This window comes from Choloepus didactylus, chromosome 1 (genome assembly GCF_015220235.1).
Source record: "Choloepus didactylus isolate mChoDid1 chromosome 1, mChoDid1.pri, whole genome shotgun sequence".
NCBI classification, from domain to species: Eukaryota; Metazoa; Chordata; class Mammalia; order Pilosa; family Megalonychidae; genus Choloepus; species Choloepus didactylus.
In genome coordinates, this window is record NC_051307.1 from 189,313,933 (window position 1) to 189,328,932 (window position 15,000).

Genomic DNA, 15,000 nt, shown 5'->3' on the forward strand with positions numbered 1-15,000 from the left:
GATGACATGATTCTATATGTAGGAAATCCAGAAAAATCTACAGAAAAGCTACTAGAACTAGTCAATGAATACAGCAAAGTAGCAGGCTACAAGATCAACACGCAAAAATCTGTAGTGTTCCTATACACAAATAATGTGCAACAAGAGGAGGAAATCAAGAAAAAAATCCCATTTACAATAGCAACCAAAAGAATCAAGTATTTAGGAATAAACTTAACCAAGGACACAAAAGACCTTTACATAGAAAACCATAAGAAACTGCTAAAAGAAATTGAACAAGACCTGAAAAAATGGAAGAACATACCATGTTCATGGATTGGAAGACTAAATATAGTTAAGATGGCAATTTTACCTAAACTGATTTACAGATTCAATGCAATACCAATTCAAATCCCAACAACTTACTTTACAGAAATAGAAAAACCAATAACTAAATTTATTTGGAAGGGTAAGGTGCCCCGAATAGCCAAAAATGTCTTGAGAAAGAGGAGTGAAGTGGGAGGTCTCACACTACCTGACTTTGAAGCATATTACAAAGCTACAGTGCTCAAAACAGCATGGTACTGGCATAAGGACAGATATACTGATCAATGGAATCGAACTGAGTGTTCAGAAGTAGACCCTTACATCTATGGACAACTGATCTTTGATAAGGCAGTGAAGCCAAAGCAACTGGGAAAGAGCAGCCTGTTCAATAAATGGTGTTTGGAGAACTGGATATCCATTTCCAAAAGAATGAAAGAGGATGTCCATCTCACACCTTATACCAAAATTAACTCAAAGTGGATCAAAGACCTAAACATTAGCACCAAGACCATAAAACTCTTAGAAGAAAATGTAGGGCAGTATCTTAAAGATCTTGTGAAAGGAGGTGGTTTCTTAGACCTCACACCCAAGGCACGAGCAACCAAAGAACAAATAGACAAATGGGATCTCCTCAAAATTAAACACTTTTGTATATCAAAGGACTTTGTCAGAAAAGTCAAAAGGCAACCTACACAATGGGAGATGATATTTGGAAACCACATATCAGATAAGGGTTTAATATCCCGAATATATAAAGGAATCCTGCATCTCAATAACAGAAAGACAAACAATCCAATAAAAAAATGGGCAAAAGACATGAACAGACATTTTTCTGAAGAGGAAATACAAATGGCTCAAAAGCATATGAAAAAATGCTCAACTTCACTGGCTATTAAGGAAATGCAAATCAAAACCACAATGAGATATCATCTCACACCTACCAGAATGGCCATTATCCAAAAAACAGAAAATGACAAGTGCTGGAGAGGATGTGGAGAAAGAGGCACACTTATTCATTGTTGGTGGGAATGTAGAATGGTGCAACCACTCTGGAAGACAGTATGGAGGTTCCTCAGGAAGCTAAATATAGATTTGCCATATGACCCAGCCACTCCATTGCTGGGTATATACTCAGAGGAACTGAAACTTAAGACACAAACAGACATTTGTAAACCAATGTTTATTGCAGCATTATTCACAATTGCCAAGAGATGGAAACAGCCCAAATGTCCATCAAAGGACGAGTGGATAAACAAACTATGGTATATACACATGATGGAATATTATGCAGCTGTAACACAGAACAAAGACATGGATCATGTAATAATGTGGATGAACCTGGAGGACATTATGTTGAGTGAAGTTAGCCAGAAACAAAGGACAGATTCTGTATGGTCTCACTAATATGAACAGACATTAATGAACAAACTTTGGGAGTTAAAAGCTGACAACACAGGCGACCAGGAGATAGAAAGAGGGCAGAGATCAGCCATTTGATGCTGAAGGACTACAGAATGTTTAGGATTGATTGCATAGATCCAGAAATAGATAGCATAATACTGTGCGATGGTAGCACGGTATTGTAAGTACACTGAACAAAGATGTCTGTGAGTAAAGCTGAAAGAAGTGGGATAGGAGAATGTATGACACCAGAGGTAAAGATAGATGATAAAGACTGGGACTGTATAACATGGCAAAAACTGGAGTGGCCAATGACTGTTACTAAATATACAAACATAAAAATGTTTTTGCGTGTGGGAAAGCAAGTGAATGTCAACCATGTAGAAATTTGAAAAAGGGATGGTATTCAGGAAAAAACATAATCAAAGCAAACTCGAGTCTATGGTCAACAGTAACATTGTAATATACCTCCATTAAATGTAACAAAGGCAATACGCCAATGCTAAATGTATATGAGAAGGAGATATAGGGGAGTAATATGGGATTCTTGGTAGTGGTGTTATTTGCTGTCCTTAGTAGTATATTGTATTGTATGACATGTTATTTTTCTTTTTATCATTTTTTCTTATTGCTAAAAAAAAAAAAAAACAATTTTTCTTGTAGTAATCAGTATGTTCAAATGCTGATTGTGGTGATAAATGTACAACTTTATGATGATACCATGAACAACTGATTGTACACTGATTGTACATAAATGTATGGTATGTGAATATAACTCTATAAAATTGTAGGAAAATATATATATAGGAGTAAAAGTGTTGGAGAAAACATGGTGAGAGGGATGATGCCTCACCAATATGGACTAACTACAATGTGTAAACTCAGAATTGAATCTTAGAACATAGCCTAACATGGACACGATAATTGTAATAGTCCCTAGATTGTAAACTCTTACAGCAGTTAACTCTATCCCTGAAGTGTAAGGCCTATCTCTAAACTTTGAGATGCTGATCCCCTAACGTATGTTGTCACAAACATTGGGACTGGCGGTTTGATGTGCTGAGCCCTCGAGCATGGGACTTGCCCTTATGAAGCTCATTACCACAAAGGAGAGTCTAAACTTGTATGTAATGGTGCCTGGGAGTCTCCCCCTGGGTACCTCTTTGTTGCTCGGATGTGGCCCTCTCTCTCTCTAACTGAGCCATCTCGACGGGTGGACTCGCTGCCCTCCCCCCAGTGTGGGACCTGACTCCCGGGGGTGTGGGTCTCCCTGGCGATGCGGAGTATGGCTCCCGGGGATGGGTGTGGACCCAGCATCGTGGGACTGAGGGTGTCTTCCTGACCAAAAGGGGGATGCAAAATGAGAAGAAATAGTTTCAGTGGCTGAGAGATTCCAAATGGAGTCGAGAGGTCACTCTGGTGGACATTCTTATGCACTATATAGATAACCCCTCTTAGGCTTTAATGTATTGGAATAGCTAGAAGTAAATACCTGAAACTACCAAACTCCAACCCAGCAGTCTGGACTCCTGAAGACAATTATATAATAATGTAGATTACAAGGGGTGACAGTGTGATTGTGAAGACCTTGTGGATCACACCCCCTTTATCTAGTGTATGGATGAGTGGAGGAATGGGGATAAAAACTGGGGGACAAATGGGGTGGGATGGGGGGATGATTTGGGTGTTTTTTTTCACTTTTGTTTTTTATTCTTGTTCTGGTTCTTTCTGATGTGGGGAAAATGTTCAGAGATAGATTGTGGTGATGAACGCATAACTATGTTATCATACTGTGGACAGTGGATTGTATATCATGGATGATTGTATGGTGTGTGAATGTATTTCAATAAAACTGAATTTAATAAAAAAAAAAAAAAAAAAGTAACTGAGTCCAGACTTTCACCCCGCGGCACCACTTCCCAGCAAGCAGAGCTTATAGCCCTCATTCAAGCTCTCAAATTAGCCACGGGTACCCCTACTAACAGTTATACTGATTCTAAATATGGCTTCCATATTATTCATTCTCATCTAGCTATATGGAAAGAGAGAGGATATCTTACTTCTAAAAATTCTCTGATTATTAATAAAACTCTTATCCTTAAACTCCCAGGTAGCAGTTATTCATTGTAAGGATCATCAAAGTGGGAAAAACCCCATTTCAATGGGTAACAACAAAGCAGATAAAGAAGCAAAAAGACAAGCTCAAACCCCTACTCAGCTTCTAGTGATGCCCACCCCAGCGCCTGCTTATTCCACCTTAGAGCAAACAGATTTAGCCCAGCTTGGCACCACCCTCAATGAGGGATGGTTCTACATAAATGATAAAGTAGTCTTGCTGCAACAGCATGCACGAAAAATTATAACTGACCTGCATAACCAGTTCCATATCAGCGCCAAGCCGCTAGCCTCTTTTATCTTAAAACTTAAGTCATCCTAACCTTTACTCAGAACTCCAGCACATCACAAAAATATGCACCATCTGTCAGCGTTCCACCCCTCAGGGCAATCTCAAACCAGCCCCTTATCCTTTTCATCAAGCAAGAGGACAGACCCTGGATAAGACTGGCAAATTGACACTAACCTTCCACCCATTAAAAAGTTTAAATACCTTTTAGTTTTTGTAGATACTTTTTCAAGATGGGTTGAAGCCTTCCCTACCATCTCAGAAAAAGCTTTCAAAGTAACCATTGTTTTATTACAAGCATAATTCCCAGATTTGGCCTCCTTCTGTCCATACAGTTGGACAACGGCCCAGCCTTTATTTCCCAAATTACACAACAGGTGTCTCAAGCCCTAGGTATACAGTGGCAACATCATCAGGCCTCAATCATCAGGCAAGGTGGAACAAATGAATGGCATGCTTAAAATGCACCTAACCAAGTTAAGGACCCAAACTCAATTACCTTGGCTTAAACTTTTACCAATTGCACTTCTCAAAATTCGAAGTGTCCCACGTAAGCCCCATATGTTAAGCCCTTTTGAAATTATGTATGGTAGGCCTTTATTGCTTGGCAACCTCCCTCCCCAGTCTCCTCCTATGGAGACTATCTTCCCATTTTAACTCAAATTCGGGCAACTCCCAGGGATTATGCAAATACCAATCTTCCCCAAGCTACCCAAAATCCCATTAATCCTCTATATCCCCAGGTGATTATGTATATCTAAAAAGTCTTCAACCAAAATCTTTAACCCCCTCTTGGACAGGACCATACATAGTTTTACTCACCACCCCAACAGCAGCTAAATTGTCAGGCTTAACATTTTGGGTTCATCTCTCCAGGCTTAAACTAACTCAACAACTTGCTAAAACGAACCCTAAGATCATAATCAGCCCAACGAGGGACCTCAACCAGCGATATTCATGCACGCCTACTGGAAGACTCAAACTTAAAATCTCCAAAATCAGCCCACTGGAACACTCAAGCTTAAAATCTCCAAAATCGGCCCAGCATAGGATGAGTACTTCAGCCTGCTGTATCTGCGGCCTGGCATTTTTTATTTTTACATTTGCATTCCTTCTTCACATGGTGATTTTTAGCTCTACTAGAAGAAATCCGTCTTAACTATTTCCCAAAAACTAATTTTACCCTAATTTGGTGGCACTCAGCCCCATTACCCCATGCATAATTTTTCCTCTGCTCTCACCTTTTTGCAACTAATCTCTAATAACCTAGCCTGGTCATCACTCAAAGGCTGTCTCACCCTAAACACTCTTTTAGAGTTCATTACTGATCTCTGGCTTCAAGGAAATCTACAAGAATACACTCCAATCAAAACACCTTATATTCCTTCATTCTTATCCTCCTAATAGCTGATCTTTTGCATAATTAACGCCCTTCCACGATGTGGCTTTTCCAACTTACAATGTTCTTAACTGCAACAATACAACTATCTTCTCAACTTCAACATCCATTTGCACCTGTCATTCAAAGCATTGCTACAATCATCAATAGGACCAACTGCTGGATATGTCCAAACTCTATACACTCCACCTCTCTATCTCTGCCTTTCCAGTGAGCCCAGAAACACTACTTACCATAACCCCTCAATATTATGGTTTTAAACTACTTTACTCTGATAATCAGCCTTCATATAAACTACATTATTATAATGATCAATGTCCCTCAAAAAATTTGTCTGAAAAATAATTTAAATCCTTGCACCAAAATCCCAAACAGAGGGGCCACGGCCCCACTGAAGCTGTACCTAAACTAGAAGACAAACCTTATTTGTGCTTCTCTCACGTTTCCTCTGACCCTAAAGCCCTTATATTAGGGCACCTTAACACTTCCTTCTGTAATCATATTTTAACTTTTAACTCTACTTAAATGGGAACTTAATAACCCACATAACCATACTACATATGCCAATCATACTAGCTTCTTATTTTGGGGATCTAACATACGAAATGCTACAAACATCGAAGACATAATCATAGTCAATAGCTCCTTAAACAACACCCCACTTTTCGGCCTAGGAACTTGCACAGGGCAACTCTTTAACAGAAAATCATTTTACTGAGAATATAAGTAAGAAACCTTTATGGAACTTAGGAAAGCATAGTCCCACATCAGAAGAATGTCTATGTCTAAGTCATGACCCTAACCAGTCTCCCCAAGCTCTATTCCAAATAGTAAATAATATCCATAAACCCCAGCACCTTCGCTGCTACTGCAGCAAGGGCTTTGAAAATAGAAATTTTTGTCCCAAACAACCTTGACCCAAACTCCCAATACCTCATTCCCAAAGATACCAAAAAGACATAATCTCTTTCAACTCCTTTTCTGCAACATGATACACCAAAGTCCAATCAGTCAGCGAGACCCCTGCAAACCTCATTTTTCTCCTCTATGCATAAATGAACAGTTTAATGGAAATGAAAACTTAAACCCCCAAACTGTCTTTTCCCCTACTACTCCTGTTATGTCTGCCTCCAAGGATCTTCAACAGTTCTCTCTCTCATAGGCACCGGGTATTATTTCTTGTGCGGAGATATAGCATACTTGCTACTCCCAGAAAGGTGGACAGGAACTTGTACTATTGCCACACTAGTTCCCAATGCTCAAATCCTAGCCCCTGCTGAAATGGCCTGCTCAGGAAAAATTCCTAATTTAGGATCCTTTCTTGAAATGAGTTTCAAGAAAACCCGAAAATGTAGAGAATTAGACCTCTTTGAAACACAAACTCAAATGCTAAATCCAAACCAAGGACACATCAATCCAATTTTAGAACACCCAGGGCTAGGTCACACTATATATCGTAGCCTTTTTTGGTTCATTGGTATTCCTATGCTAGAATCCTCCATTCTAAATATATCCCGAATGCTACAACAAACATGGAATGCCACTATCGAGACATTAGAAAAATAAATACAATCTTTAAGTAGTTTAGCTAAAGTAGTCATACAGAATAGAAGAGCACTAGACGTTCTAACTGCAACAGCAGGAGGAACTTGTGCAATAATAAATGAAACTGTTGTTTTTACACCAATAATACAGGACAAGTCGAACAAAACTTATGAGCACTAAAACAAAATATAAACATAATAAAAAACAGTCTAGCAAATGTAGATGACTCTTGGTTAGAAAACTTTCTCTCAAATTTTCTTTCATTCTTTTCTATGCCCGTACAAGCTATTCTGCTCCCCCTCATTGGGCCATTAATTATCCTTATATTAATTTTCCTTTTTGTTCCTTGCCTCTTACAATGTCTAATTCAATCTGTCAATAGGTCAATAGCAGCCGTGACTAACCAGCAAAATTCCGAAAACATACTCCTGTTACAACAAAAATTCGAGAATTTGCTCCTGCCAAAGCAAAAGCATCACTATCAGCCCGTTACAGCGGAAGATCCCAAACATCAATTTAATAATGCTAAAGCTTGGTTCCAGGCAACTTTCCCCCAACTGCGTCCCCACTCAGCCGGAAGTAGCTAAAGAAAGAATGTGATGCCCCTGCTCCCTCCAAAGGTTGCCTCGAGCTAAGTTAAAGCATTAACCCAAATTCAACCCAAACTTTTGCCAATTTTATTAAAAGTAAAAGGCAAGAATGTCAGATCCCACAAAAAGAGTCTAACATATAGAAGGAATTTTTGACCCAGGGGACCCGCAGCTTATCTCATAGAAACCAGATGTGCCATAAAGTACGGGCTGAAGGCTGTTTAGAAACTCCAGTCATGGTGGTGCCTCAACTCCCAAGAGGCAGATAAAGCAAGGTCAGATATGTCTATAAGATGAACGACCATTAGCATGCAGAAAAGGCCTGCTCCCTCCAAAAAGATAATGCAGCTGTGCTTCAAAGAAGAGCAGTGTGTCAGAACCCTAGCAACCAATCAGCTCAGAATTTGATAAGCCCTCACCCAGTCAAGGCACAGGACACCACTCAGCAGACACCCTTCCCTCCCAACACGGTTTTTTTCTTTAAAAACGCAGCTCTCAGAAAGAGAGCCAGAGCCATTTTCTTTCTTTTTGCTGGCTCCCACCTGCTATCTTCCTCTAACAAATCTTAAACTTTCTACTTAAAACTTTGACTCACTGTGTTGTGTTGATTCTTAAATGACTCTGACCTGACACTACCCCGACTGACAGAAGAACATAGTATTAAAAAGAAAAACACCCCAACCTAAATGTCACTGGAACTTCAAACACAGATATAGCTAAACCTAGACTGGGCTTGGATCAGACAGACACAGAGGGAGTCCTTCCAGCTTTCCAGGCTCATGGGTGTTCAGACAAGCATGCCATGGTGAGGGCAGAGTGGGCATTCACACTGAGGTTCGACACCCAGGCAAAGGACGGAGTTAATTTAGGTCCAGGAATCATGGATGGAGATTATCCATCCTTCCAGAGTTCCAACAAAACAATGAAACAAGGCAATTCTTACTTACGAAATTCAAGTCTAAGAAAAATATCTGGACAGGTAGAAAGGACCACCTCACTTACCAAAGGAAGACCATTATTCTTGGTTTGGGTACTGTGACACTTTTGGGCTCCATAGATGCCTGTTTATCTGGTTCAATATATATATGTATTTTAAGTTTAAATTCAACAGTCCTCCCTGCCACTGCCACTGCCCCCACCGTTAAACTGTGCTGTAATTTAAAGCATCATCTTTGCTAAGGAGACTGTCCATTTCTCCAAAATTCCTCTTTCTTGTACAGATTTCTTAGAACAGGGTATTTTTGGCCTCAAGAATCTCAGGTTGCACTCCAAGGAAACTTATTACAAAAGCTGTGAGCCCACACTCAGCTGTTGTCACTGGCCAGAAAACTGAGGGCAAAGCACTGGCTTGTCAGCTCCACTACCCCTTCTGGAAAGGCAGAGGAGAGATCATTCCTCAAAGTCAATAAAAGCAATGCCACATTCTTGGCAATGGCCTATGACCCAACTCCATGTAGGTTCTTAAAAATCTTCAGAATCCCTTTTCCATCCCAAACATGGGACCTGCAAAGTCTACTTTGGTTGCTAAAAGAATTTCAACCCAAGAAGCAAAGATAAACAATAAGAGGGTATATACCAAGGAAACAAGCCTTTGGTAGTGGTTACAGGAAAACAGAACCAATGAGCAAAGAGAAGTTTATGAATTCCCCAAGGACGAAGTCTCTACTTTGTCCCCAAAAGCCATGGGTTGGAAAGACAAGAGGGTGGGTTTCTAATCTCAGGAATTCCATTAACTAGTTGGTAATGACTGGCAGGCAATGAATGGCCTTTCTGGGCCTCAGTTTCCTTATCTGTAAAACTGTCATGGTCTAGCTCTTGACACTACAACTGTGAACTTCCAAGAGAAACTCAAAGAATTCCCTTCTGAATTTATGATTCCAAAGTTGGCTGTATCCTTGCAGCACCCTCCTTCTTCCTTCCTCCAAAAAAAGGCATGATGGCAAGGAGCCATTATGCCCCTACTTCCCCAGGACTCACACAAAGCTCCACTGAGCTCAACTGCAGCATGCCGGGCTGGGTATGGACCTAGAGCTGGAACCATAGTAACCAGAACCTTTTCAAACATTACTGGTCTGAACCCCACAGCAAGGCCTTATGGTAATCTCATTACTCAAGTATGAAAATCCTTATACAAGTATGAATTTCAGGCTCCCTCATATATCCTATACCAATTCCCTCCTTCCAGAGCCAGGTCCCAGGTAAACGCTGGCCATCTCCTCAGCCTCTCTGGGGATGCCCCAAAGAGAGCCTGCAGTTGCCAACTAAAGCAAAGTCTTTCATGGTTAATTGGTAAAAAAAAAAAAAAAAAAAAATCAAATTAACGGATTATGATCAGCTTTAAAAAAAGAATGGAATGGAATGGAATGGAACGGAACGGAACAGAATAGAATAGAATAGAATAGATGAATAGAATAAAACAGTATAGAAAATATTATGTGCCTCTCCTTGTAGAGAAAATAAATATAATATGTAGCTCTTGTTTCACTTTTATACTTAGGTATGTATGTGGGTCTCTATTATGGGTCTTGGTCAAAAAAAGACTGAGAAACCCACCCGCAAGAGGCAGTGGGATCCGACTTTGAGGGTGAATGCAGAGCGAATGCACTGCACCTCCAGCCCCTTGCAGATGATGCAAAGCCTAGCAAAGGGTACTTCCTATAAAACAGGCCTGACTGGAAAAAGCTGGAACAAACTTCTGATCTTCCTTATAAGGTAGTGCTTTTTTCAATAAAGCACAAAAGAGAATGCTCACCAAAAGAACAATTCTTCCCGGTTGCCTGAAAAAAAGTGCCTGGAACCGAGTAGGATCAACAAGAGGCTGAGAAGCCCGAGAAAATCCGGTTGACGGGAATGCAAGGTCCCTTGCGCTCTGCTCCTCCTTCCCACTTAAGGGAAGGGCCAACAGCAACTAGGCTGGGGTAGGTCAGAGAACTGAAGGTCTCAGAGCCTAGCTGTTCTCTCTTCAAAAAATTTTTTTCTTTATTTTTCAAATTGCACACTTCGCTAAAAATTTTCCGTAGGAGGCACAAAAACTTACAACCACCCAGAAACATCTCCAGCTGCGAGCAGAACTGGCCCGCCCTGCAGGCGCTGTCTCAGCCCCTGCAAACGTATAGGGCTCTCCGCGGGCGGAGGGGTGAGGAGGTTGCGCCTCCTGGACAACAGGCTCGAAGCCCACGTTTGAAACCTCTCCAAGACGGAAGCCTGGGCTTTTCCGGGCTGAGCTGGGCCTCCAGAGGACTCCGCTTCCCAGTCCTGGGCTCTGCTACTACCCAGCCCCCATACTCGTTTATCCGAGAGCGGGAGAGAAGCCAGCGGAGGGCTGGAAACGCGAACCTCTTCCTGACTGGAAACCGCCGGCGATCTCCAAGTTCCCAGCAAATCCCAACCTTCCAGCCAAGCACGGTTCCCGCGCACCGCTGCACCCCGGCGCCTGCCAGCTCCAAGTGCTGCCCCGGGGGCGCGTCCGCTGGTCTTTTCATCAGCAACGTGCTGGCAGCCCCATTGTTCCCACAGGATGTGGGAGACGGGCAGAGAGCCGCGCGGGTTTGATGCCCCGGTACAGGGGCGAGTCAGGCCGCGCGCCGCCGCAGTCCTGTCGCCGTGCTTGCCCCCGTCCCCTTGGGCCGGGGAGGTCGGAGCCGTCCCCAGCGCCCGACCCCGCGCGGTCCGGTTAAGTCTGCACCTGAATGGCCGCGCACCCCAAGTGGCTGACCCGGAGACCCCCTCAGCCGCCGCCTCGGGTGTCGCCAGGCCCCGCGCTCTGCCTCTTCCCGCAGGGAAGGAGCGCGGATCCCGGAAAGCCGGAGCCGCCTCCGGGCCCGCTACGCACCTAGATACCCGCGGGTCCCACATGCCCTAGGCCGCAGGGCCCGCACCCGGATCGCCGCCACCACGGGAGCCGCTCCCCGGCGGGCGGGCGCGCGCAGCGGGGCTCGCGGAAGCCCGGAAGCGCTGGGCGGGCTGCGGCCGCCAGAGCACTGAGCAGGAGTGTCGCGGTGCAAGCGCCGCGCGCGGGGCCCCCGGTTCCCTGTTGCTCGGCTCCCCGGCGGTGACGAACGGGGTGGAGGCGCAGGGACCCCGGCGCCCCGGCTTTGTGCAGCCGCAGACCTATTCCAAGTTTCCACGTAGTTGGAAAGCCCAAAAACTGTCACGTGCACGTCGCCGCTGAGTAGGAGGGGGTGTTTGTTACTGTGTTAAAGAGGCGTTTCGATGTCTCACATCATGCATGTGAGTGCTCCAATGGGGTGGCTCTAGGCCGCCTTTGAAAACCGAGCGCTTCGAGCCGGTTACCACGAGGGACTGAATACACACACGCACGCTCCTTCGACATTTTGGGTCATCAGAGAATGCTGCTTTCTTTAGGTGGTGCCCGCCGCAACTGGGGAAATCGAAAAAAATAATCAGCTAACGGCCTGGACTTGGCTTTTCTCCCTGTCCCCCGCCCCCCTTCCATCGGCAAAGAAACTATAACAAACCTGCGGGTCACCCAACACCGTGCCCATTAGGGTCCACTTTCTCTTTACTTAAGTCATTTGGCGAATATCTAGTACTTACACTGTGGTCAATGCTCCATTCTGGGGACGCTGAGAGTTCAAGAGTGAAGAGACCAGCGACAACGAGAACCTGGACTTCTTGACCATTATAACCGTGTTCATGACGATTACAGTCGAGTAAATCTCTCACCACAGGCGGATACTGAGCAAAGAACAAAGTAAAGATTTTGCCGTGTTCCTTTCCCTCCTGAAAGGACAATGATGACTGAAAAAGTTGGGGAATGGTTAATGGGCTCTCAGGCCATCCTATCCCCTTCTGTTCTTGGCGCAATGGGCTGCACGCCCTTTCGCCCAGCACTTCTGTTTGATCCTTACAGCTTCTCTGGTACAGGGATTATTTTCCCAGGCTCCAGGGATGCCCACCAAGTAGAGAGCGAAGCCCGCCTCCAGCTCCTGGGACAAAGCTTTTGCCTATACCGCCTCCTGGTGGTTCTCGCAGCCTTCTGGGAGACCACCAGGATGGGCGCGTCCCAGGAGCGGGGAGAGGGCACCATACAGCAGAAGCGAGAGGAACAATACTGTTTTCAAGAAAGCAAATTTATATATTTGAATATATTCTCACCATTTTATTCATTCAGATGCATTTGGTGACACCTTGGACACATCTAATTCACTTATCCCATGTACTTCTCTCGAGTTAAGACTACTGGTCTATTAGTCTAGCTAGTGATCTCCTTGCTTCTGGGGTCTCACTTCCTTGGATTTGTTCTGTGCATTAATCGTACCAAAACATCACATTGCATTACTCCTTACTCCTAGCTCAAAAGACTTCAATCGCTGCCCAGTACCTGTTAGCAACCAGATTCCATAGTGGGTATTTGAAACTCTTCGCAATCATTTTTTATCCTGCCCTTCCAGTCTTAGCCTCCTCACACACTCTACTCTAGTGGTTCTCAATACTGGCTGCACTTTGGAATCACTTAGAGATCTTTTAAAAATACTGCTGTCTGGCTTCTACTCTCAGAAAGTCTGGTTTTACTGGTATGACATGGGCATCCAGATTTTTTTTAAGCTACCCAGATGATTATAATGTGCTGCAAAGTTTGGAAATCAGTGCAGTCGAAATAATTGGGGCTATTTGCCATTTCCCAGACATCCTTGGTCTTTTCACTTTTAGGTGGCTTTACATATCCTTTCTTCAGTGCTTTTCTCAAAATCTCCCAATTCTATATTTAGGAAAGGCCCATGTCACCTCTTCTTGTAGCTTCATCGGGGGTAGGCCTTTTGGAAGCAAAAACTCCTTTGAGTTGGCCCAAATGTTAAAATGAGAATTTAGCCCCCAGTCCTCTCTCTTTTCTCTCCACATGAGCACACTTCCCATCCACTCACTCCCAATATGATTATTACATAATTTTATTAAAACTATTCAGTGTTTACATTATTATGACTATGTAAATTCTGTTCACAATTGTGCCATGTAATAAACTACTATCACTCTTCCTTTCCTAAACACTTTTCCTTTCCTAAACAATATGAGTTTTCCTCCTATTTATCACTTTCTATACCCGAAAACCTCCAACTGCCTAAATCTTTTCTCAGTTTGTTCAAATGCATCAAATATTACATCAATTTCATCTTTCTGAGGAAGCCTGTAGCCTTCTGACCTGCTCCATGGTTGCCCTCTACACCTGCAAACAGCTGCTGTTAAAGGACCCTCCCTTCACTAACATTTTGGCGAAACCACTTGTTTCTGTTCTTTTTTGGGTCACTGTTTCTTGGATCCTGCCTCTTGTTTTACTCATTTATTATGGTGGAGCTCATCCTCCAGTGGATTCCTAGGAAAGGATGAATGTGAGGTAAATTTTTTGAAATTGGGCTTATATGAAAACCTCACACTTGATTTAATTTGACTGGGTTTAGAATTCTAGGTTGGAAATCATTTTCCTTCAGAATACAGAAGATATTAATTAGCTTCCACTACTGCTGTTGAGAATTTCAAAAATATTCAATTATGGATCTTTTTATGTGATCTCTTTTCATTTTTTTAATCCCTGGAAGCCTGAAGAATCTTCTTTTTTTCCCCAATGTTTTGAAATTATACAATTATGTGTTTCGACTTGGGCTCATTTATCCATTCCAGTGGGTCCTGGATGGGTTCTTACAGTTTTGAAACTCAAGCCCTTCAATTCTAGGAAGTTATCTTGATTTATTTTTTTGATTATTTTATTTCTTCTCCATTTTCCCAATTCCTTTTTTTTTTCAAAATCCTATTATTCACATATTGGACTTTTAGGATTGATCTCTGTGATGTATTACCATAATTTTCATATCACTTCTCCCCTATTTTTCATCTTTTTTGTCGTTTTTGGTCTACTTTGGGGGAGTTTTCCTAAACTTTATCTCCAAATTCTTCTTAATGAATGCTTCATTTCTGATCATGTGTTTTGATTTTCTAAGAGGTCTTTCTATTCTGTGAGCATACCTTTATTGGAAAACCCCAATTCTCTTTTTCATGATTTTCTTATGTCTGCAGATATTTTTTAAATCTTTATTGAGATATAATCCATGTTACAGAAAATTCACTCTTTTTTTCCAAACACTCCCCTTTCCACACTGTCCATTTCCTGGTAACCTCTAATCTACTGTCTATCTCCATGAATTTGCTATTCCTAGTCATCTCTTATAAGTGATATCATATAATATTTGTCTTTATGTGTCTTACTTATTTTACTGAGAATAATGTTTTCAAGGCTCCTCCATGTTGCAGCCTGTCTCATAACTTCATTCTTTTTTATGGTCAAATAGTATTGCATTATGTGTATGTGCCACATTTGGTTTATCTGTTCATTCACTGATGGA

The 15,000-nt window shown here is 42.5% G+C and overlaps 2 protein-coding genes across 5 annotated transcripts in view; both read right to left on the minus strand.

Annotated features, from left to right (window-relative positions):
• Nucleotides 1-11,785, minus strand: part of TRANK1 (tetratricopeptide repeat and ankyrin repeat containing 1) — a 220,691-nt gene extending 208,906 nt beyond the window's left edge. For all 3 annotated transcript variants that reach the window (XR_005218462.1, XR_005218461.1, XM_037847084.1), the window contains exon 1: nucleotides 11,478-11,785. Coding sequence is in view for 1 of the 3 variants with exons in the window: in XM_037847084.1 (XP_037703012.1) it covers nucleotides 11,478-11,500 (23 nt within the window). In the remaining 2 variants the exon portion in view is untranslated. The remainder of the gene's footprint in view (nucleotides 1-11,477) is intronic.
• Nucleotides 1-15,000, minus strand: part of EPM2AIP1 (EPM2A interacting protein 1) — a 79,270-nt gene that overhangs the window by 12,473 nt on the left and 51,797 nt on the right. The window contains exons 3-4 of one of the 2 annotated variants that reach the window (XM_037847125.1): nucleotides 12,203-12,343; nucleotides 11,945-12,026 (exon numbers count right to left, since the gene is read on the minus strand). The exons of the other annotated variant lie outside the window; for it this stretch is intronic. The gene's annotated coding sequence lies outside the window, so the exon portion shown is untranslated. Of the gene's footprint in view, nucleotides 1-11,944; nucleotides 12,027-12,202; nucleotides 12,344-15,000 lie in introns of those variants that run through there. 2 annotated transcript variants of the gene reach the window in all.